This window comes from Salmo salar, chromosome ssa18, assembly GCF_905237065.1.
Source record: "Salmo salar chromosome ssa18, Ssal_v3.1, whole genome shotgun sequence".
NCBI lineage: Eukaryota > Metazoa > Chordata > Actinopteri > Salmoniformes > Salmonidae > Salmo > Salmo salar.
The window spans coordinates 77290970-77313034 of record NC_059459.1 but is presented as its reverse complement, the minus strand read 5'-3'; the positions used below and the strand labels follow the sequence as shown (position 1 = coordinate 77313034).

Sequence of the window (22065 nt, the reverse complement as noted above, 5' to 3'; positions counted from 1 at the left end):
TATGAGATTGATTTGATGTTTTGGTCACGTGCCACATTCACTTCTATTGGTTGTTAGCTAGCATAGGCTTGTAGTGGCTGTTTAGAGAAAACCCAACCATGGATTAGTTATAAAAGCCCTCATATCGGCACTTAATTGAATGAGTTTGACACCCCTGCATTATAGAATGAGCAATGATGCGGTGGTAGAAAAAAAAAATAGGTGGGTAAATGCTGTTTGCTGTGAATCAAGTAATGCTCCCTGGATTTTCAATGCAGTTTTCTGTGAAATATTGGTAAACACTACACGTCAGGGCTCCAGAGTGGCACAGCGGTCTAAGGCACTGCATCTCAGTGCTAGAGGAGTCACTACAGACCCTGGTTCCATCCCGGGCTGTTTCACAACCGGCCCTTGATCGGGAGTCCCATAGGGAGGAGCACAATTGGCCCAGCGTCATTCGGGTTAAGGTTTGGCCGAGGTCGGCTGTCATTGTAAAATAAGAATTTGTTCTTAACTGACTTGCCTTGTTAAATAAAGGTTCAATGAAATGAAAACACTGATAAATCAGACATAACTGGTTTACATACATCAGTAACATGCATTTGTGACTATGAACAAATCACACTGCAATGGCTCCTCACAACAACCTTTAATATTCCATCTAGATGATTTATTTTATTGTCAAATACAGTGATCCTTACTTACAGATACAGTAAAACCTTTCAGTAGCCAATTACATTGAGGTTACCACCATCTACTGTGAACATGTATATCATTTTACAGACTATTCAAGGTGCCAATCTCATCCCTTTTTTTGTGTAGGATTTTATTCCAATACAAATTGCACTTTTTAAATAGGAGAAAAAAAAACTGACATTTGAGTTTGTTGCGCCGCTAAAATGGCACCCCATTCCTGAGCTATATAGTGTAGTGTATATACAGTGTACAAAACATTAAGAACACCTTCCTAATATTGACTTGCGTTGCAGTTCTCGACATACCTAAACCGGTGCGCCTGGCACCTACTACCATACCCCGTTCAAAGGCACTTAAATATTTGTCTTGCCCATTCACGCTCTGAATGGCACACAAACACAATCCATGTCCCAATTGACTCGAGGATTTAAAAAAAAATCCTTTAACCTGTCTCCTCCCCTTCATCTACACTGATTGTAGTGGATTTAACAAGTGACATCAATAAGGGTTTCATAGCTTCCACCTGGATTCACCTGGTCAGTCTATGTCATGGGAAGAGCAGGTGTTCATAATGTTTTGTCCACTCAGTTTATAGTTTTATGCACTACATAGAGAACAGGGTCACATTTGGAAACCACACCTTTAGTTACATTCATTACCGTTTGTTGTGTTGGCTCACCTTTAATCTGATCGAATACTTGCAAAGCTAATTACATTCATTTAACCTTTATAAAAGTTGGGCTTGTAAAAAATTATTCACAAAAAGAAAACAATTCTCGAATTAAGTAACTTATCAAATCTACACCGTCCTCTTTTTGCATATTATGTTATACTTTCTGCCTTGTATATTAGTAAACAAAAAACAGCAACTGCGAAAATCCCCAAAACAACACCTTTATAATACAGCATGTGGCTTTTGAGGATCAGAAACAAACATGTCAATAAAACCAAATGTTTTCTCAAGAAAAACATTCCGATTTTTACACAACCCAGGATCAGTTTCAACAGTGTTTTCCAATCCTGGTCCCTGGGACCAAGGTGCACATGTTTGTTATTGTCCTAGCACTAATACACCTCAAATCAGTCAAGTGTGTTAGTTCAACAACAGAAATGCGCACCCTTTTGGGTCCCAAGGATTAGGAAACACTGAGTTACAACATCTATCAAATTGAGGCACACCTACCAGAAATATCAGAAGACTATACATTTGTATAATTCTTTTTGGTAGTCAAGTCATCTCAACAAATCAAATAATGTAACTGTAAACTGCCCATGATAACCCTCTTATAGTTCTCAATTACTAGTTATCAATGACTAGTTACCAGTTACTTACTAGTTATCAATGACTAGTTATCAGTTATTAGGTACCAGTGACTTACTAGTTATCAATGACTAGTTATCGAGTTATAGTTAGCAAGGATTACAGGACCTTAAGGGGCCTGGTCGATGTAGTACACTATATATAGGGAATAGGGCGCTATTTGTCTGACCAAACAAAGACAGTGTGTTGTCCATGTCGGATGCAAAAATCTGCCAGGCTGGCCCAAAAAATGATAACAAACGAGACCCAATGAACACTCAAGTAAATGCTTTTTAAGTCTAACAGTCAGATCACACTCGTGTTTGTGTTTACGCGTGTACATGTCCATGTTGGTGTGCGTGTGTGGATGGCAGTGTCTGAAATCTGTCATGCCTCCTACTTACTAAAACTACTAAAACTACATATTGTGTACTGACAGTACTGCATACCATTTAGAACGTACTGGTTAATAAAGACATATGCAGTAAGCAACAAATATCAACATACTAATTATGTTCATTTCTGTAGAGCGCCGTTCCCTATTCTGATTATCAGCTGTTGTCAAACACAAGTGGGTGTGAAAAGACGATTGTCTCCTTCAATAGCGAATTCTACTAGACGAAAGCCCAAATTAATATAACAAAAAATGTCAAATAATATTAAAACGTTCTACTTTCAACATACCCCAAAAAGCCTCCCCTTTAGAACGCAGGTACGGGTATTCTGACACAGCCAGCACGTGTGTGTCTACTGCAGGGCACAGGAGCCGCTGGGCAGAAAGTCCTGGACATAGACAGCCACAGCCCTGGTGAGGTATGTCATACTGCCAAATCGTCCACTAGGGGCGCTGTCATACAGCAAGCGACACACTCCTGTGGAGGGGTCTCTCTCTAAGATCTGCTCCTCTGCTCCCAAGTCCTTCTGTAGAGGAAGGGAGGGAGGGACTTTAATTTAAGAAAGAAAAAAAAAAATGGAGAAAAAAAATATAAGAAAGAAAGAAAGGAAAGAAAGCAAAGAAGAAATGAAAGAAGGAAAGAAAGAAAGAAATAAGGAAAGAAGGAAATAAGGAAAGAAGGAAATAAGGAAAGAAGGAAATAAGGAAAGAAATAAGGAAAGAAGGAAAGGAAAAGGCCCATCTAGTACTGGTAGAAACAGAACCCACCTGTTCATAGTAGAACAAACCAATGCATGCCCACCCACCTGGTCGTGGTAAAACATGTCGTTGGCGATGTGGACGATCTTCTCTACATGGATGATGCTGCCCACGCTGTCTATATCCACGTCTGCCAGCATGGTGAGAACTAAGATGGCCTCCACCAGTAACTGGCGGTACTCCGGCTGGGGCACCCGGTTCAGCACCGTCTCCACGTGCACCGCAAACTTGATCTCATCTAAAGTCATCTGGGGTGTGGCGGGGGTCGGGGGAGTGGAGGGATGGGAGGTGATGAGAGAGAGAGGGGGAGTTGGAGAGAGAGACTTTCTGAAGTCAGGAAGTACAGTTGTCTGAATAGAAAATTATTCCAATGCATGATCAGTAGTCATCATTTTTTTTTGTACATCATTTCTCAACAGAGGCATTTCTAATCGGCGCTGTGATTGGACGCCTTACCTCCCTTGTCGTTGAAGATGGTAGAACGAATCCCTCTATGGACAGACCATGACACTGCAAAACAAAGCAATTCCTTTAATGACTGAATGGGTTAGAATCAGACCTGGGTTCAAATACTATCAACATAATACTATTACCATACACAATATTAATATATAATACTATACACAATTCAATATTATATTAACATTATATATATATATAAAATACTATTAACATAATACTATTACCATACACAATATTAATATATAATACTATACACAATTCAATATTATATTAACATTATATATATATATATAAAATACTATTAACATAATACTATTACTATACACAATATTAATATATAATACTATACACAATTCAATATTATATTAACATTATATATATATATAAAATACTATTAACATAATACTATTACTATACACAATATTAATATATAATACTATACACAATTCAATATTATATTAACATTATATATATATATAAAATACTATTAACATAATACTATTACCATACACAATATTAATATATAATACTATACACAATATTAATATATAATACTATACACAATTCAGTATTATATTAACATTATATATATATATATAAAATACTATCAACATAATACTATTACTACACACAATACAATATTAATATATAATACTATACACAATGCAATATTATATTAACATTATATATATAAAATAATATTAACATAATACTATTACTATACACAATATTAACATTATATATATATAAAATAATATCAACATAATACTATTACTATACACAATACAATATATAATAATATACACAATTCAATATTATATTATTATATATATAAAATACTATTACTATACACAATACAATATTAATATATAATACTATACACAATTCAATATTATATTAACATTATATATATATATAATACTATTAACATAATACTATACACAATTCAATATTATATATATATAATACTATTAACATAATACTATTACTATACACAATATTAACATTATATATATATATATATATATACATACACACACACACACATATTAACATTATATATATATATATATGTTAATATTGTGTATATATATGTTAATATTGTGTATGTATGTGTGTATATACCACACACACACACACACACACACACACACACACACACACACACACACACACACACACACACATACAATATTAACATATATATACACAATAATATATATATAATGTTAATATTGTGTATATATATATATGTTAATATTGTGTATGTGTGTGTGTGTATGTGTGTGTGTATATATATATATATATATATATATATAAATAAATAAAAATACTATATTTGGTAGAACCCTAAAGGGGATTCTAATCCTATAACTATAAAAGGCAACAGTAAACATGAATGACACCACACAGTTATGAAAACGTAGGACAGTAAAGAGGCCTTTCTACTGACTGAAAAACACCAAAAGAAAGATGCCCAGGGTCCCTGCTCATCTGCGTGAACGTGCCTTAGGCATGCTGCAAGGAGGCATGAGGACTGCAGATGTGGCCAGGGCAATAAATTGCTATGTCCATACTGTGAGATGCCTAAGACAGCGCTACAGGGAGACAGGGTGGACAGCTGATTGTCCTCGCAGTGGCAGACCACGTGTAACAACACCTGCACAGGATCGGTACATCCGAATATCACACCTGTGGGACAGGTACAGGATGGCAACAACAACTGCCCGAGTTACACCAGGAACGCACAATCCCTCCATCAGTGCTCAGACTGTCCGCAATAGGCTGAGAGAGGCTGGACTGAGGGCTTGTAGGCCTGTTGTAAGGCAGGTCCTCACCAGACATCACCGGCAACAACGTTGCCTATGGGCACAAACCCACCGTCGCTGGACCAGACAGGACTGGCAAAAAGTGCTCTTCGCTGACGAGTCGCGGTTTTGTCTCACCAGGGGTGATGGTCGGATTCGCGTTTATCATCTAAGGAATGAGCGTTACACCGAGGCCTGTACACTGGAGCGGGATCGAGGTGGAGGGTCCGTCATGGTCTGGGGTGGTGTGTCACAGCATCATCGGACTGAGCTTGTTGTCATTGCAGGCAATCTCAATGCTGTGCGTTACAGGGAAGACATCCTCCTCCCTCATGTGGTACCCTTCCTGCAGGCTCATCCTGACATGACACTCCAGCATGACAATGCCACCAGCCATAATGCTTGTTCTCTGCGTGATTTCCTACAAGAAAGGAATGTCAGTGTTTTGCCATGGCCAGCGAAGAGCCCGGATCTCAATCCCATTGAGCACGTCTGGGACATGTTGGATCGAAGGGTGAGGGCTAGGTCCATTCCCCCCAGAAATGTCCGGGAACTTGCAGGTGCCTTGGTAGAAGAGTGGGGTAACATCTCACAGCAAGCAAATCTGGTGCAGTCCATGAGGAGGAGATGCACTGCAGTACTTAATGCACACCAGATACTGACTGTTACTTTTGATTTTGACCCCCCTTTGTTCAGGGACACATTATTCCATTTCTGTTAGTCACATGTCTGTGGAACTTGTTCAGTTTATGTCTCAGTTGTTGAATCTTGCTATGTTCATACAAATATTTACACATGTTAAGTTTGCTGAAAATAAACGCAGTTGACAATGAGAGGACGTTTATGTTTATGTATACATTGTTATACTAATATATAGTATATACACACACATATACATAGTTATACTAAACAATATATACTAAACAATATATATACACATATATATATACACATATGTACGTATACGTATATATATATACGTCTGTAACAAGTGTTGTTTTTGTGCTCAATGGTGGATCTATTCATAATTATTTAAGATATGTGTGTATATATATATATATATATATATATATATATATATATATATATATATATATATATATATATATATATATATATATATATATATACACATACACACACACACACACACACACACACACACACACACACACACATACATACATACACACAGTAATACTATACAAAATATACTTATACTAAATATATATTGCAAGGTAAATCCAGACCTTCTGCAGAATCTTCCAGACCTTCTGATAGAAGCCTATGGGGACTCTGTTGAGTGCTCCGTCTAGACGTCTCCTACGCAGCCATTGGCCGTGCCTCGTATCCTTGACGATGGACGTGCTCACTGGAACGTCCAGAGACTCTATGGAGGGGAGCCTGTACCTCTGTGACACACACACACACACACTGTAGCAACCTTAACCCAACACCTAGCGACCTCATCAAGAACTCCCCACCTCCTGGCGTAATGTTTAAGGTGTTGGCTTCACAGTTGCTTGACCCCGGTTCGAGTCCCGGTCGGGGCTACCCACCAAATTCGCTACAACACAAATATATGCATACATATACAGTGAGGGAGAAAGTATTTGATCCCCTGCTGATTTTGTACATTTGCCCACTGACAAAAATGATCAGTCTATAATTTTAATGGTAGGTTTATTTGAACAGTGAGAGACAGAATAACAACAAAAAAATCCAGAAAAACGCATGTCAAAAATGTAATAAATTGATTTGCATTTTAATGAGGGAAATAAGTATTTGACCCCTCTGCAAAACATGACTTAGTACTTGGTGGCAAAACCGTTGTTGGCAATCGCAGAGGTCAGACGTTTCTTGTAGTTGGCCACCAGGTTTGCACACATCTCAGGAGGGATTTTGTCCCACTCCTCTTTGCAGATCTTCTCCAAGTCATTAAGGTTTCGAGGCTGACGTTTGGCAACTCGAACCTTCAGCTCCCTCCACAGATTTTCTATGGGATTAAGGTCTGGAGACTGGCTAGGCCACTCCAGGACCTTGAAGTGCTTCTTTTTGAGCCACTCCTTTGTTGCCTTGGCCGTGTGTTTTGGGTCATTGCCATGCTGGAATACCCATCCACAACCCATTTTCAATGCCCTGGCTGAGGGAAGGAGGTTCTCTCCCAAGAGCTGACGGTATATGGCCCCGTCCATCGTCCCTTTGCTGCGGTGAAGTTGTCCTGTCCCCTTAGCAGAAAAACACCCCCAAAGCATAATGTTTCCACCTCCATGTTTGATGGTGGAGATGGTGTTCTTGGGGTCATAGGCAGCATTCCTCCTCCTCCAAACACGGCGAGTTGAGTTGATGCCAAAGAGCTCCATTTCGGTCTCATCTGACCACAACACTTTCACCCAGTTGTCCTCTGAATCATTCAGATGTTCATTGGCAAACTTCAGATGGGCATGTATATGTGCTTTCTTGAGCAGGGGGACCTTGCGGGCGCTGCAGGATTTCAGTCCTTCACGGCGTAGTGTGTTACCAATTGTTTCTTGGTGACTATGGTCCCAGCTGCCTTGAAATCATTGACAAGATCCTCCCGTGTAGTTCTGGGCTGATTCCTCACCGTTCTCATGATCATTGCAACTCCACGAGGTGAGATCTTGCATGGAGCCCCAGGCCGAGGGAGATTGACAGTTCTTTTGTGTTTCTTCCATTTGCGAATAATCGCACCAACTGTTGTCACCTTCTCACCAAGCTGCTTGGCGATGGTCTTGTAGCCCATTCCAACCTTGTGTAGGTCTACAATCTTGTCCCTGACATCCTTGGAGAGCTCTTTGGTCTTGGTCATGGTGGAGAGTTTGGATTCTGATTGATTGATTGCCTCTGTGGACAGGTGTCTTTTATACAGGTAACAAGCTTCGGTTAGGAGCACTCCCTTTAAGTGTGTGCTCCTAATCTCAGCTCGTTACCTGTATAAAAGACACCTGGGAGCCAGAAATCTTTCTGATTGAGTTGAGTTGTTATTCTGTCTCTCACTGTTCAAATAAACCTACCATTAAAATTATAGACTGATCATTTCTTTGTCAGTGGGCAAACGTACAAAATCAGCAGGGGATCAAATACTTTTTTCCCCTCACTGTACAGTACCAGTCAAAAGTTTGGGCACACCCACTCATTCAAGGGTTTTTCTTCATTTTCACTATTTTCTACATTGTAGAATAATAGTAAAGACATCAACTGGGGGGGAGACCTATACAGTACATATGAATATATAAATACATACGAATATAATGTATGCCCTATGGGCGGGAGGTTGTACCACTGACAGAGCCATAAAATATACATACTGTATACATATCACGTTAAGCCAATGAGAGATTAACCATTTCAACTGCAAAATGGCAATTTCGCTTTGATAATTACAATGAGTTAGGATGTAAACTGGAAAAGCGATGACAATTTGAAAGTACATTTTGGTGTGCTAAAATGTATTTTAACTCTTACCCCAGATTCAATATGTCCCATGTCCAGTGAATGTGGTGTTAGGCTCTGAGGTGGGGAGAAAGAATTCACAACAGGACAACAGCCAATGACAACATCCAGTGGGAACAGTGTGTGTGTGAACTTCGTTAGGGTGAACAACCACGTTAAAAACTGTGCTAACCGACCACCATAGTCATCACCATAGAGACCGCCCTGTTACCAAGGCAATAACATAAGAACCCTGGATCCAGTGGATTGACCACAAGTGAACCACAACCTGATTTTTGACCATAATTCAAAAGATTTTAAGTGACTTTTGCATGCAAACTGCTGACAGCGCACAAGTGAATTAACACCCTGTAACCAAGCAACAAGTCATGACCATCATCATCATCACCTGTCTTGGCTGCGACCATGACAACTTGTGCTCCTCCAACTGAAATGGAAAGATGACTGAGTGACAAGCTCTGGAGAGGAGAACAGTCTGGGTACTGTTGGTATTCGGGCTGTAGTGTCATAACCAATGTTTTTCTTTACTTCAATTCCCTGAAAGTGACCTCCTACATCGGGGTCAGACCCCTTTTGAATGAGCTTGGCAATTATATAATCAAATTCGTGAAAAAGCGTTAATTTAATATGTATATAATTATATTTGTGTTTGTGGATGAATTTGCTGAAGACCATTGGGCCACGTCTATGACGATTAAACACCATTTAAAAAACCTACAAAAGTTGTGTCACATTCATAGGGTTCTGAACCCTTTAAAGTTGCGCGCTATGCAGAAATCACTCCTTCATTTCCTGGTTGCAAATATTCTAATACTTCGCCTAATTTCAGTTTATGTGACAAAACAAGCAAGTCTAGTGTAGAGAATCATTGTACCGTCTAAACTCTAAAATATATTTTCCATATCTAAAAAATATTGTATTTTCAGCTGTTTGAAGCTGGTGTACAAAAACAAAATGAAAGTAAAAAGACGCAAAACGCGAAACTTAAGAACATATCTACCACTTCTTAGACTTGCTTTCAATGAGAAAGAAATGTGTGTTATAGATCTGTGTGTTATAGATCTGTGTGTTATAGATCTGTCAATGAGAATTTGGTCAGGTCACCCCAAAAGTTACATTTTGCAGCTTTAAAAAGCTAATAGACCTGTGATATCATAGAGTCCCAAGCCAATTGGTTTTAGTTCAGGTTTAGTTGACCTATTTTGACCAGGTAAAATAACAAATTAGTAGAAAGGATAAACACACTACAATTAAAACTATCATGTTGATCTCTCTGATGGTCAACATCCATAATTCCTTCTATACATGGTTACATTTCTCCAGCCCCGTCCCTCAGATGTTAACCCCCCCCCCAAAAAAGTGTCGTCAGGGTTACATGGTCGTCAGGGTTACATGGTCGTCAGGGTACACGCTTTGTTGCGGTTTCAATCCCAGATTGCCCCTTTAATACGTACCATCCTCATGTCACTCTTCAGCTTGCTGATGCCCGCCCTCTCGCTCTTGGTGGCGCCCACATTACCCACCTCGTGGATAGAGATGGCAGGACTGGCACCTGCGTCTACGGAACGCACTGGAATACACACACACACAATTATAACATAGAACAAACATAGGATACCACATATAAGGATGTCATAATATGTGTGTATATTATATGTACAATATGAGTTCATGGCAATCTAATAACTGTCCATAAAGATGTTCATAGGGATGTCATAACAGCTCATAGGGATGTCATAACAGTTCATAAAGGCTTCATACCGCTCCTCTGCACTCCAAACTCCTTCCCACTGAGGATGTGATGCAGCAGGATCTTTAATTCTGACGGACTCAGACTCATCAGACTCTCTGTAGCCTCCTCTCCTACAGGGCCCACGACACACACACGACACACACACACACACACACACACACACACAATTTTCACTTTTCACATAAAAAATAATCATTGTATTCCATTGTGACTGGTTACAGGATGTTTGACACTAGTTCCTACTTCACTGAAAATAATAAAAAACACTTTAGGGAATGTCCTTTTCTCGTCATTGTGACCTGAGAGGTTGAGAGACTGTACCAGCTCTGGGTCCAACTTACTGCTACTATTCATATGACTGTTATTACCTGAGAGGTTGAGAGACTGTACCAGCTCTGGGTCCAACTTACTGCTACTATTCATATGACTGTTATTACCTGAGCAGTTGAGAGACTGTACCAGCTCTGGGTTCAACTTACTGCTACTATTCATATGACTGTTATTACCTGAGCGGTTGAGAGACTGTGCCAGCTCTGGGTCCAACTTACTGCTACTATTCATATGACTGTTATTACCTGAGCAGTTGAGAGATTGTATTAGCTCTGGGTTTAACTTACTGCTACTATTCATATGACTGTTATTACCTGAGAGGTTGAGAGACTGTACCAGCTCTGGGTCCAACTTACTGCTACTATTCATATGACTGTTATTACCTGAGAGGTTGAGAGACTGTACCAGCTCTGGGTCCAACTTACTGCTACTATTCATATGACTGTTATTACCTGAGCGGTTGAGAGACTGTACTAGCTCTGGGTCCAACTTACTGCTACTATTCATATGACTGTTATTACCTGAGAGGTTGAGAGACTGTGCCAGCTCTGGGTCCAACTTACTGCTACTATTCATATGACTGTTATTACCTGAGCAGTTGAGAGACTGTGCCAGTTCAGTGGCCATCACCTGGATGATGAGTCCGATACGCAGCCTGTACATCTCACTGAACAGGCTGGGCTGGGTACGCATGTTCATCGCCAGGTACACCATGATCTCCTGTTAAATACACACACACACACAACCGCAAGAGAGAGAAACAGAGGTAGTTTGAAACAGAAGGCTTGGCCAAATGAGTGAGCTTACAGTATTGTGTGCCCGTGTACCTGTGTAAGGATGGCTATAGTGATGTTGTTCTCACTAGCTTCATCTATCAGCATGGCCAGCTTGTCTGGAGGGATGGGTCTGAGCGACAGAGAGATGTAGAGAGAGGAGAGAGATGAAGGGATAAAGAGAGAGAAAGAAGGTTGAGAGAGAGAGAAAGTAGGAAAGAGAGAGAGAGATGAAGTAATGCAGAGAGAGGATGAGAGAGAGAAGGATGAGAGAGAGAAAGTAATAGGAAAGAGAGAGGTAAAGGGACACAGAGAGAGACCATCACAACCATGTATATTTTTAATATATTTAACCACCATATATCTACTGTATTTATCAAGGGGAGCCCTGGTCAATATGCATCACTCAGAGTCTCTGGTCAAAAGTAGTGCCCCACAAAGGGAACCTGGTGCCATTTAGGATGTAGGAAGTAAACTGACGCTGTGATGGTCTTCTCCCGAGGTTCTGGAGGCAGACCCACAGTCAGGTGCTTCTGGTGGGCCAACAAATCAGAGCAAGCCTGGGGACACACAGCAACTAATCAAAAACAAGTATACGTTCATCAACCAATCAAAACAGATCTGTCCTCATCAACCAATCAAAACAGGCCTGCTGACACCTAGCCACCAATCAAAATACGCCAGTTGACACCTAGCAACCAATCACAAACAGTCCGGCTGAGACACAGAAACCAATCAAAAACAAGTACACACTCATCAACCAATAAAAACAGGCCAGCTAACACCTAGCAACCAATCATAATAGGCTAGCACTAATCAACCACTGAAAAGTTCAGCAGCAGCAGAGAGACAGAGACTGAACAATGTGTGTGCGTTTCTATGTTTACCCAGTCGAGTTCCTCTACTTTCTTCCTCAGTATTCCAGAGATCATGCGTATGAGTCCCCAGTGTTTGAGGTCTCCTGCCTTCACATACAGGTCTGTCAGCAAGGAGCGGACTGTAGAGCCTTTACCATGTAGCCTGGTGTCCCACTCCATACCCCTAGTGGACAGATACACACACAGAGACACGCACGCACACAGACAGAGACACGCACGCACACAGACAGAGACACGCACGCACACAGACAAAGACACGCACGCACACAGACAGAGACAGACACACAATTCTTGAAAATTCTCAGGTTCAATTCAAAGCAGGTCGATTTTTAAGTATCAGTAAAGAAGGATGGAGGGATGAATACAGACAAACAGAAAGAAAGAGATCTTGTATGAAGAGATAGAAGAGAATCTGACTTGTCTTTGAAGAGGATGTACAGTATGTCCGCCTGGTCTGGTAGACTGTAGGTGTCTCTGAGGAGCTGGACCAGTCTATTGTAGTCTATATCACCACTGGCATCTCTAGGCAGTTTACACTCTGAGGTCACTACTACCTGAGGAAACTATAGAGAGAGAGAGTGAGAGAGAGAGTGGTCTTTTAGTATAAGGCAAGAGAAAATGTTAATGTGTTCACATGTGCACACACACACACACACACACCTACCTGAGTGGTGTGAGGCGCAGAGGAATCTGTGAGGGTGAGGTGGAGGGAGGGCTGAGGGGAACGGAAGAGCTTGGTGGGGAGATACAAGTGGGCATCTAGAAGAGGGGGGGGTAGAGAGCGACAGAGAGGAGGAGGAGGGTGAGAGCGACAGAGGGGGGGGGTAGAGAGCGACAGAGAGGAGGAGGAGGGTAGAGAGAGCAGAGGGGGGGGAGAGCGACAGAGAGAGGAGGGAGGAAGGGGGGAGAGACAGAGAGGAGGAGGAGGGTAGAGAGAGCAAGGAAGCGACAGAGAGGAGGAGGAGGGAGAAACAGGGGGGAGAGCGACAGAGGGAGGAGGTAAGAGAGAGGGGGGGGAGCAAGAGAGGAGGAGGAGGGAGAGAGAGCGACAGAGAGGAGGGTAGAGAGGAGGGGGGAACCAGAGAGGAGGAGGAGGGTAGAGAGAGCGACAGGGGGGGGAGAGCGACAGAGACGAGGAGGAGGGTAGAGAGAGCGACAGAGAGGGGTAAAGGAGGAGGAGGGTAGAGAGAGCGACAAGGGAGACGCAGAGAGAGGAGGAGGAGGAGGGTAGAGAGAGCGACAGAGAGGAGGAGGAGGAGGAGGGTAGAGAGAGCGACAGAGAGGAGGAGGAGGAGGGGAGAGAGAGCGACAGAGAGGGGGGGAGGAGGGGAGAGATGGGGTAAAAAGAGAGATCTGTTCAAATGACCTTGATCGAACAGGTACAACAAACAGCAATAACCTGCAGACACTGTGCCCTCCATGGAATGAGTTTGACACCCTTAAAAAGGTTCTCACTGTGTAGGTGGAGTTCCTTGGCCTTGTGCATCAGAGACACCAGTTCCTTGGTCTTCGTGGCTGCTGCTTTGAACCTGTCCAGCCCTCCAGAGTCACCTCTGACCTATAACCCAAAATAATCATCCAGAAAAGACATGGGACAAGTGTGTTGGTTAGATTAAGGCCAGGTTTCCCAGACACAGATTAAGCCTAATCCTGGACTATAAACCATTTCAATGGACATTCTACAATGAGCTTCTATTTTTTGTCCAGGATGAGGATGTGCACACACACACACACACACACACACACACACACACACACACACACACACACACACACACATATATATATATATATATATATATATATATATTTAATACTTTATGTGAGAAAATGTAGATGTAAAAAAAAATGTGTATTTACTAATAAATAACCCTGACCTTTGACCCTGTGCTGGGGTTCGCTGTGGTCAACAACTGGTCCAGGTACTGGGCTAGATCATCAGCCTCTAGAGAAGGAGGGGGAGAAAGGAGGAGGGGAGAGATGAAGGGGAGTAGAAGGAGAGAAAGACACACACACACAGAGAGCTAAGGGCTTTGCAAGTTTGAATGTTATAAAGTTAGTGTGGGAGAGGTGGAAAAATGATTGTTATCGATCAACAATGACAAACCTCCTGCATTGACAACTTTGAAGGAAAGCTACTGAGGATGGTAGCTGACTCTATAGCCATTCCTATCTGTCATATCTTTAATCTGAGCCTAGAGGAAAGTCTTAGTCCTCAGGCCTGGAGGGAAGCCAAAGTAATTCTGCTACCCAAGAGTGGTAAAGTGGCCTTGACTGGTTCTAACAGCCGACCTATCAGCTTGCTGCCAGCTCTTAGCAAACTGTTGGAAAAAATAGTGTTTGACCAAATACAATGCTATTTCACTGTAAACAAATTAACAACAGACTTCCAGCATGCTTATAGAGAAGGGCACTCAACATGTACTGCACTGACACAAATGACTGATGATTGGTTGAAAGACATTGATAATAATAAGATTGTGGGAGCTGTACTGTTAGATTTCAGTGCAGCCTTTGATATTATTGACCATAACCTATTGTTGAAAAATACAAATGTCTTATGGCTTTTTGACCTCCGCTTTATCGTGGATTCAGAGCTATCCATCTAATAGAACTCAAATGGTTTTCTATAATGGAAGCTTCTCTAATGTCAAATATGTAAACTGTGGTGTACCACAGGGCAACTCTCTAGGCCCTCTAATCTTTTCTATTTTTACCAATGACCTGCCACTGGCATTAAACAAAGCATGTGTGTCCATGTATGCTGATGCTTCAACCATATACGCATCAGCAACCACAGCTAATGAAGTCACTGAAACCTTTAACAAAAGAGTTGCAGTCTGTTTTGTAATAAACTGGTCCTGAACATCTCTAAATCTAAGAGCATTGTATTTGGTACAAATCATTTCTTAAGTTCTAGACCTCGGCTGAATCTGGTAATGAATGGTGTGTTGAGTTGGGAGACTAAATGACTTGGCGTTACCTTAGATTGTAAACTGTCATGGTCAAAACATATACAGTTGAAGTCGGAAGTTTACATACACCTTAGTAAAAATTCCCTGTCTTAGGTGAGTTATGATCTCCACTTTATTTTAAGAATGTGAAATGTCAGAATAATAGTAGAGAGAATTATTTATTTCAGCTTTTATTTCTTTCATCACATTCCCAGTGGGTCAGAAGTTTACATACACTCAATTATTATTTGGTAATCAAACTTTAACTTCCTGACTGATGTCTTAAGAAGTTGCTTCAATATATTCACATAATTTTCCTTCCTCATGATCCATCTATTTTGTGAAGTGCACCAGTCCCTCCTGCATTAAACTATTAATGGTCGTAAAGATGGGGAGAGGTCTGGCTGTAATAAAGAGAAACTCCGCTTTTTTGACACCACACTCCAAAAAGCAAGTCCTGCAGGCTCTAGTTTTGTCTAATCTTGATTATTGTCTAGTCGTGTGGTCCAGTGCTGCAAGGAAAGACCCAGTTAAACTGCAGCTGGCCCAAAACAAAGCGGCACGTTTTGCTCTTAATTGTAATCGGAGGGCTGATATAAATACTATGCATGCCAGTCTCTCTTGGCTAAGAGTTGAGGAGAGACTGACTGCATCACTTACTTATATAAGAAACATTAACGTGTTGAAAATCCTAAATTGTTTGCATAGTCAACTTACACACCACTCTGACACACACACGTATCCCACCAGACATGCCACCAGGGGTCTTTTCACAGTCCCTAAATCCAGAACAAATTCAAGGAAGCGTACAGTATTATATAGAGCCCATATTGCATGGAACTTCCATCTCATATTGCTCAAATAAACATCAAACCTGGTCTCAAAAAACAGATAAAGCAACACCTAGCGGCACAACGCCTCTCCCCTATTTGACCTAGATAGTGTGTGTCTGTATTGATATGTATGTATTGATCTGTATGTATTGATATGTATGTATTGATATGTATGTATTGATATGTAGGCTACGTGTGTCTTTACATTGTTTTTATGTAGTTCTGTCCTTGAGCTGTTCTTATCTATTGATGTTCTGTTTCATGTTTTGTGTGGACCCCAGGAAGAGTAGTTGCTGCTTTTGCAACAGCTAATAGGGATCCTAATAAAATACCACAATACCTCTGTCCCTCCCCTTCCTCCTTCCTTTCTTACCACCATTGAAGGTCAAGCCATGCTCAGCAAAGCATCCATAGTCATCATCATCATCTTGTTCCCGGCCCATGCCGCCCGCATGCTTACTGGCATCCAGGAAGCTGAGTTTGGCAAAACAGGAAGTGGTCAGGAACTCAGAGAGCTTCCCCGTCTGGATCCTGGAGGGAGAGAAATGAATGGATCGATGTCTGACTGAGGGAAGGTAGGTACTAAGTGAGTAAATGTGTGTGTGTGTGTGTATGACCAAGTGTGAAGGTAGGTACTAAGTGAGTAAATGTGTGTGTATGCCCGAGTGTGAAGGTAGGTACTAAGTGAGTAAATGTGTGTGTATGACCGAGTGTGAAGGTAGGTACTAAGTGAGTAAATGTGTGTGTGTGACCGAGTGTGAAGATAGGTACTAAGTGAGTAAATGTGTGTGTGTGTGTGTGTGAGACCAAGTGTGAAGGTAGGTACTAAGTGAGTAAATGTGTGTGTGTGTGTGTGTGTGTGTAGGTAGGTACTAAGTGAGTAAATGTGTGTGTGTGTGTGTGTGTGTGTGTGTGTGTGTGTGTGTGTGTGTGTGTAGGTAGGTACTAAGTGAGTAAATGTGTGTGTGTGTGTGTGTGTGTGTGAAGGTAGGTACTAAGTGAGTAAATGTGTGTGTGTGTGTGTGTGTGTGTGTGTGTGTGTGTGTGTGTGTGAAGGTAGGTACTAAGTGAGTAAATGTGTGTGTGTGTGTGTGTGACCGAGTGATTTCAGAAAAAATTTATGAATGGATAAATGCATGAATGATCAAAAGAACGAACGATTAAACAAAAACGAGAAAAAAAACTGAGACTGAGGGATAAATGAATGAATGTTTTTGTTCCTTAATTTCTTCAAACAAACCGACAGATGGGCGACGGAGTCACAGACGGGCGACGGAGTCACAGACGGACAGATGAATGAATATATAAGGAGAACTCACCTTGCTCCTCCATAGTATCCATCCTGTAGCTTCTTCAGAGTGGCCAGAACCGCTGGGTCCAGGTCAGAGTGGTCTTCAGCTGAAACATACAGGGACAATGAGCTAACACACACACACACACACACACACACACACACACACACACACACACACTGGTGTGTGACTCACTGAGCATGGTCTGAGAGATAGGAAAGGTGACAGTGGGTCTTCCAGTCATCCTCCATCGAGAGGAGAGGTAGGACAGGTCTGTACGAAGCATGTCAACAATCATCTGGTTGTCCAACGCCAAGTAGAACTGCTGGTGATCTATGAACTGGAGGGAGAGAGGGAGGGAGGGGAGAGAGGGAGGAAAGGGAATAAATAAAGACTAGTAATTATCCTTCTCTTCCCAGGACATTCAGTAGCTACTGTCTAAAGTGATATCCAAATAAAGGAGCATTTAAACGATGAAATGATCCTAGAAGGTCATCAGCGATGTAAGGACACTCATCAGTCCCCAGTTCAAAAGTTATGTTAAATGCTATGAGTGCATCAGTCGACAGGACCACAAATGTAACCATGCGTCGGTCAGAAAATCGATTCAAACATTACGAATCGCTGGGTTCACTAAAATGTTTTGCTTAAATTACTTTCTACCTTCCGAAAATACCCCTCATCTTGTGACAACTGTGTTCTCTTCTTCAGTGTCGAACTACGAATGTAATTGGGTTGACAGTCATTGATCTACAAATCATTTTGCTTGCCGAACAACCCCAGGTAATATCAGTACGCGAGTCAAACTGTGCTCTGTGTGCAGCTTCTCTCGCTGACCAACGAGAGGTAGGCCTGTTCCTGATCTGACACATCTGCACATCACCTTCAGCATTCAAATGTTTGTAAAATGGCTTGCGAAATATTAGGCTTAATAGGTTGAATGACAACAAATGTAATTTGTTAGGTTCATTTTATCAAATGTGCTGTTGAAAATGGTGCTTTAGCAGAATAAAAGTAGCCTAAGCTACAGCCGGAACACACTACCCTCATTTGGCTATAGGTAGGCTACATGCTATAGCTAGGCGACATGCTATGCTATAGCTAGGCTACATGCTATGCTATAGCTAGGCGACATGCTATAGCTAGGCGACATGCTATGCTATAGGTAGACAGACTACATGCTAATCAGGTCTTACAATAGAGTTTATTTTCATTGTTCTGGTTCACCATGAGCAATAGTTTTGGTAGTTTTTTGGTAGCTTCAGCTTTCTCTCTCTCACACACACACACACACACACACACACACACACACACACACACACACACACACACACACACACACATTTTCATGACATGTTGGGGAGGTTAGGGTTAAAGTTAGGGTTAAGGACTAGGGGTAGAGTTAGGGTTAGGTTAAGTGTTAGGGAAAAATAATTCTTAATGGTCAAACATTTTTTCCCTTAACCTTAAAATAGCAATTGAACAAATTCAGGACATGAAAAACATCCTGACTTGTCAAAAAAGTTATTGTTTTCCTACCTTGTCAGGACATTCAGGTGAAATGTTAGGACATTGGGCTCCTGAAAAGGTAAGTACACACACATTTTATAAGTACTGTACTGTGTCTACCTGTGGCGTGAAGGCAAAGATGGTGTTGCGGATGACATAGAACTTAGAAGTTCCTAGACATCCAATCCTCCTGTAGGGTCTACCAGTCAGCCCCAGTCTCTGGTTACGTCCTGGGGAAGAGGAAGAGTACAGATCGATGTGAGTAAGACCTTTAAACAGGTCAACATTCACTAGGCCGCAGGGCCAAACGGATTACAAGGACGTGTAATCCGAGTATGCGCTGACCAACTGGCAAGTGTCTTCACTGACATTTTCAACCTCTCCCTGTCCGAGTCTGTAATACCAACATGTTTCCTGCAGACCACCATAGTCCCTGTGCCCAAGAACACTAAGGTAACCTGCCTGAATGACTACCGACCAGTAGCACTCACATTTGTAGCCATGAAGTGCTTTGAAGGGATGGTCATGGCTCGCATCAACACCATTGTCCCAGAGACCCTGGACCCACTCCAATTTACATACCGCACCAACAGATCTACAGATGATGCAATCTCTATTGCACTCCACACTGCCCTTTCCCACCTGGACAAAAGGAACAGCTATGTGAGAATGCTATTCATTGACTACAGCTGAGCGTTCAACACCATAGTGCCCTCAAAGCTCATCACTAAGCTAAGGACCCTGGGACTAAACACCGCCCTCTGCAACTGTATCCTGGACCTCCTGACGGGCCGCCCCCAGGTGGTAAGGGTAGGTAACAACACATCACCACGCTGATCCTCAACACGGGGGCCCCTCAGGGGTGCGTGCTCAGTCCCCTCCTGTACTCCCCGTCCACTCATTACTTTACGGCCAGGCACGACTCCAACACCATCATTAAGTTTGCAGATAACACAACAGTGGTTGGCCTGATCACCGACAACGATGAGACAGCCTATAGGGAGGAGGTCAGAGACCTGGCCGTGTGGTGCCAGGACAACAACCTCTCCCTCAACATGATCAAGAAAAAGGACATGATTGTGGACTACAGGAAAAGGAGGACTGATCACGCTCCCATTCTCATTGACGGGGCTTTAGTGGAGCAGGTTGAGAGCTTCAAGTTCCATGGTGTCCACATCACCAACAAACTAAGATGGTCTTAGCACACCAAGACAGTCGTGAAAAAGGCACGACAAAACCTATTCCCCCTCAGGAGACGGAAATGATTTGGCATGGGTCCTCAGATCCACAAAAGGTTCTACAGCTGCACCATCGAGAGCATCCTGACTGGTTGCATCACTGCCTTGTGTAGCAACTGCTCGGCCTCCGACCGCAAGGCACTACAGAAGGTAGTGCGTACGGCCCAGTACATCACTGTGACCAAGCTTCCTGCCATCCAGGACCTCTATACCAGGCGGTGTCAGAGGAAGGCCTTAAAAATGGTCAAAGACTCCAGCCACCCTGGTCATAGACTGTTCTCTCTGCTACCGCATGGCAAGCGGTGCTACTGCGCCAAGTCTATGTCCAAGAGGCTTCTAAACCGCTTCTACCCCCAAGCCATAAGACTCCTGAACATCGAATCAAATGGCACCCAGACTATTTGCATTGCCGACCCCCCCCCCCCCCCTTTTACACTGCTGCTAGTCTCTGTTATCATCTATGCATAGTCACTTTAATAACTGTACCTACATGTACACATTACCTAAATTACCTCGACTAACCTGTATCCCCGCACTTTGACTCTGTACCGGTACCCCTTGTACATAGCCTCGCTATTGTTATTTTACTGCTGCTCTTTAATTTGTTATTTGCAAGTAAGTGTTTCACTGTAAGGTCTACACCTGTTGTATTCGGCGCATGTGACAAATACAATTTCATTTGATATTCAGCATGCTTTTTAGTCTAGGATTAGGGTCCGGGAAACTGGCCGTCACTGCCCGGTGTAGAAGTGGCTTCCAATAGCTCACCAGTTTTTGCTTTTGTAATGTTGTTTTCTTGCCGTCAAAAACTTTTTTGTATGGTAGTGAAAGATTTATTACTATGGTAGTGAAAGATTTATTACTGAGTTATACGTAAATGTGGCTGAGGACTCTAGCAGGTGGGACATGGATGGAGTGTATGTCAGCTACTGTCTCCACCTCTATCCCATTCTTCCCTAACTTTCTCCCTTCCCTCCCTCTCTTTGTTTACCGAGTCGTGCGTAAATGTGGCTGAGGACTCTAGCAGGTTGGACATGGATGGGGTGTATGTCAGCTACTGTCTCCACCTCTATCCCATTCTTCATCAACAACTCCTGGATCTCCTCGTTCTCTGCCAGGATAGACACTACAGGAAGAGGAAGATAATACATTTTAAAAACATAGGAGTTTTGACTGACTTATTTCACTATGAAAATAGCTAGAAATATGTAATTTTCTCTGTAAAATGTGTTTGACTGTTGGGGGGTGGGGTTCTTCCCAGAAACATGTATGTCATGAGATGATTGTGGGATGTAAAACTTAAAAAATGATTAATAAATAAATATAAACAGTAACACTCAATATGTGTTATTTCATAGTTTGTCTTCACTATTGTTCTACAATGTAGAAAATAATAAAAATAAAGAAAAAAAACCCTTGAATGAGTATGTGTCCAAACTGTATATATATTTAATAGCTACATTCATTATACAGTATGTATTAAGGCTGGTTTACAGTTGGTCTATCGACATTTCTGCAGACAGTCGCCATAGCGACATCTTAAAACATTCTATTCTTGCCCGACACAAAACCACAGTCTCTACGTGACATCAGCAGCCCGGTGCCCCGAATAGCATACTTGCTCTATTTTAAC

General features: G+C 41.9%; 1 protein-coding gene across 2 annotated transcripts in view; it reads right to left on the bottom strand.

Moving 5' to 3' along the window:
• Positions 1-2631: 2631 nt before the first annotated feature.
• The window catches only part of phka1a (phosphorylase kinase, alpha 1a (muscle)), a 49675-nt gene continuing 30241 nt past the window's right edge, over positions 2632-22065 (bottom strand). Inside the window, exons 14-33 of one of the 2 annotated variants that reach the window (XM_014156625.2) lie at positions 21424-21558; positions 19315-19424; positions 17881-18025; positions 17713-17791; positions 16767-16924; positions 14484-14551; positions 14062-14164; positions 13271-13365; positions 13024-13169; positions 12616-12769; positions 12209-12288; positions 11783-11861; positions 11546-11675; positions 10634-10735; positions 10327-10442; positions 8885-8929; positions 6649-6810; positions 3585-3638; positions 3176-3376; positions 2632-2896 (exon numbers count right to left, since the gene is read on the bottom strand). In XM_014156625.2, the coding sequence (XP_014012100.1) occupies positions 2723-2896; positions 3176-3376; positions 3585-3638; positions 6649-6810; positions 8885-8929; positions 10327-10442; positions 10634-10735; positions 11546-11675; positions 11783-11861; positions 12209-12288; positions 12616-12769; positions 13024-13169; positions 13271-13365; positions 14062-14164; positions 14484-14551; positions 16767-16924; positions 17713-17791; positions 17881-18025; positions 19315-19424; positions 21424-21558 (2336 nt within the window). In that variant the 3' untranslated portion in view covers positions 2632-2722. The other variant, XM_014156626.2, reaches the window with a different exon arrangement.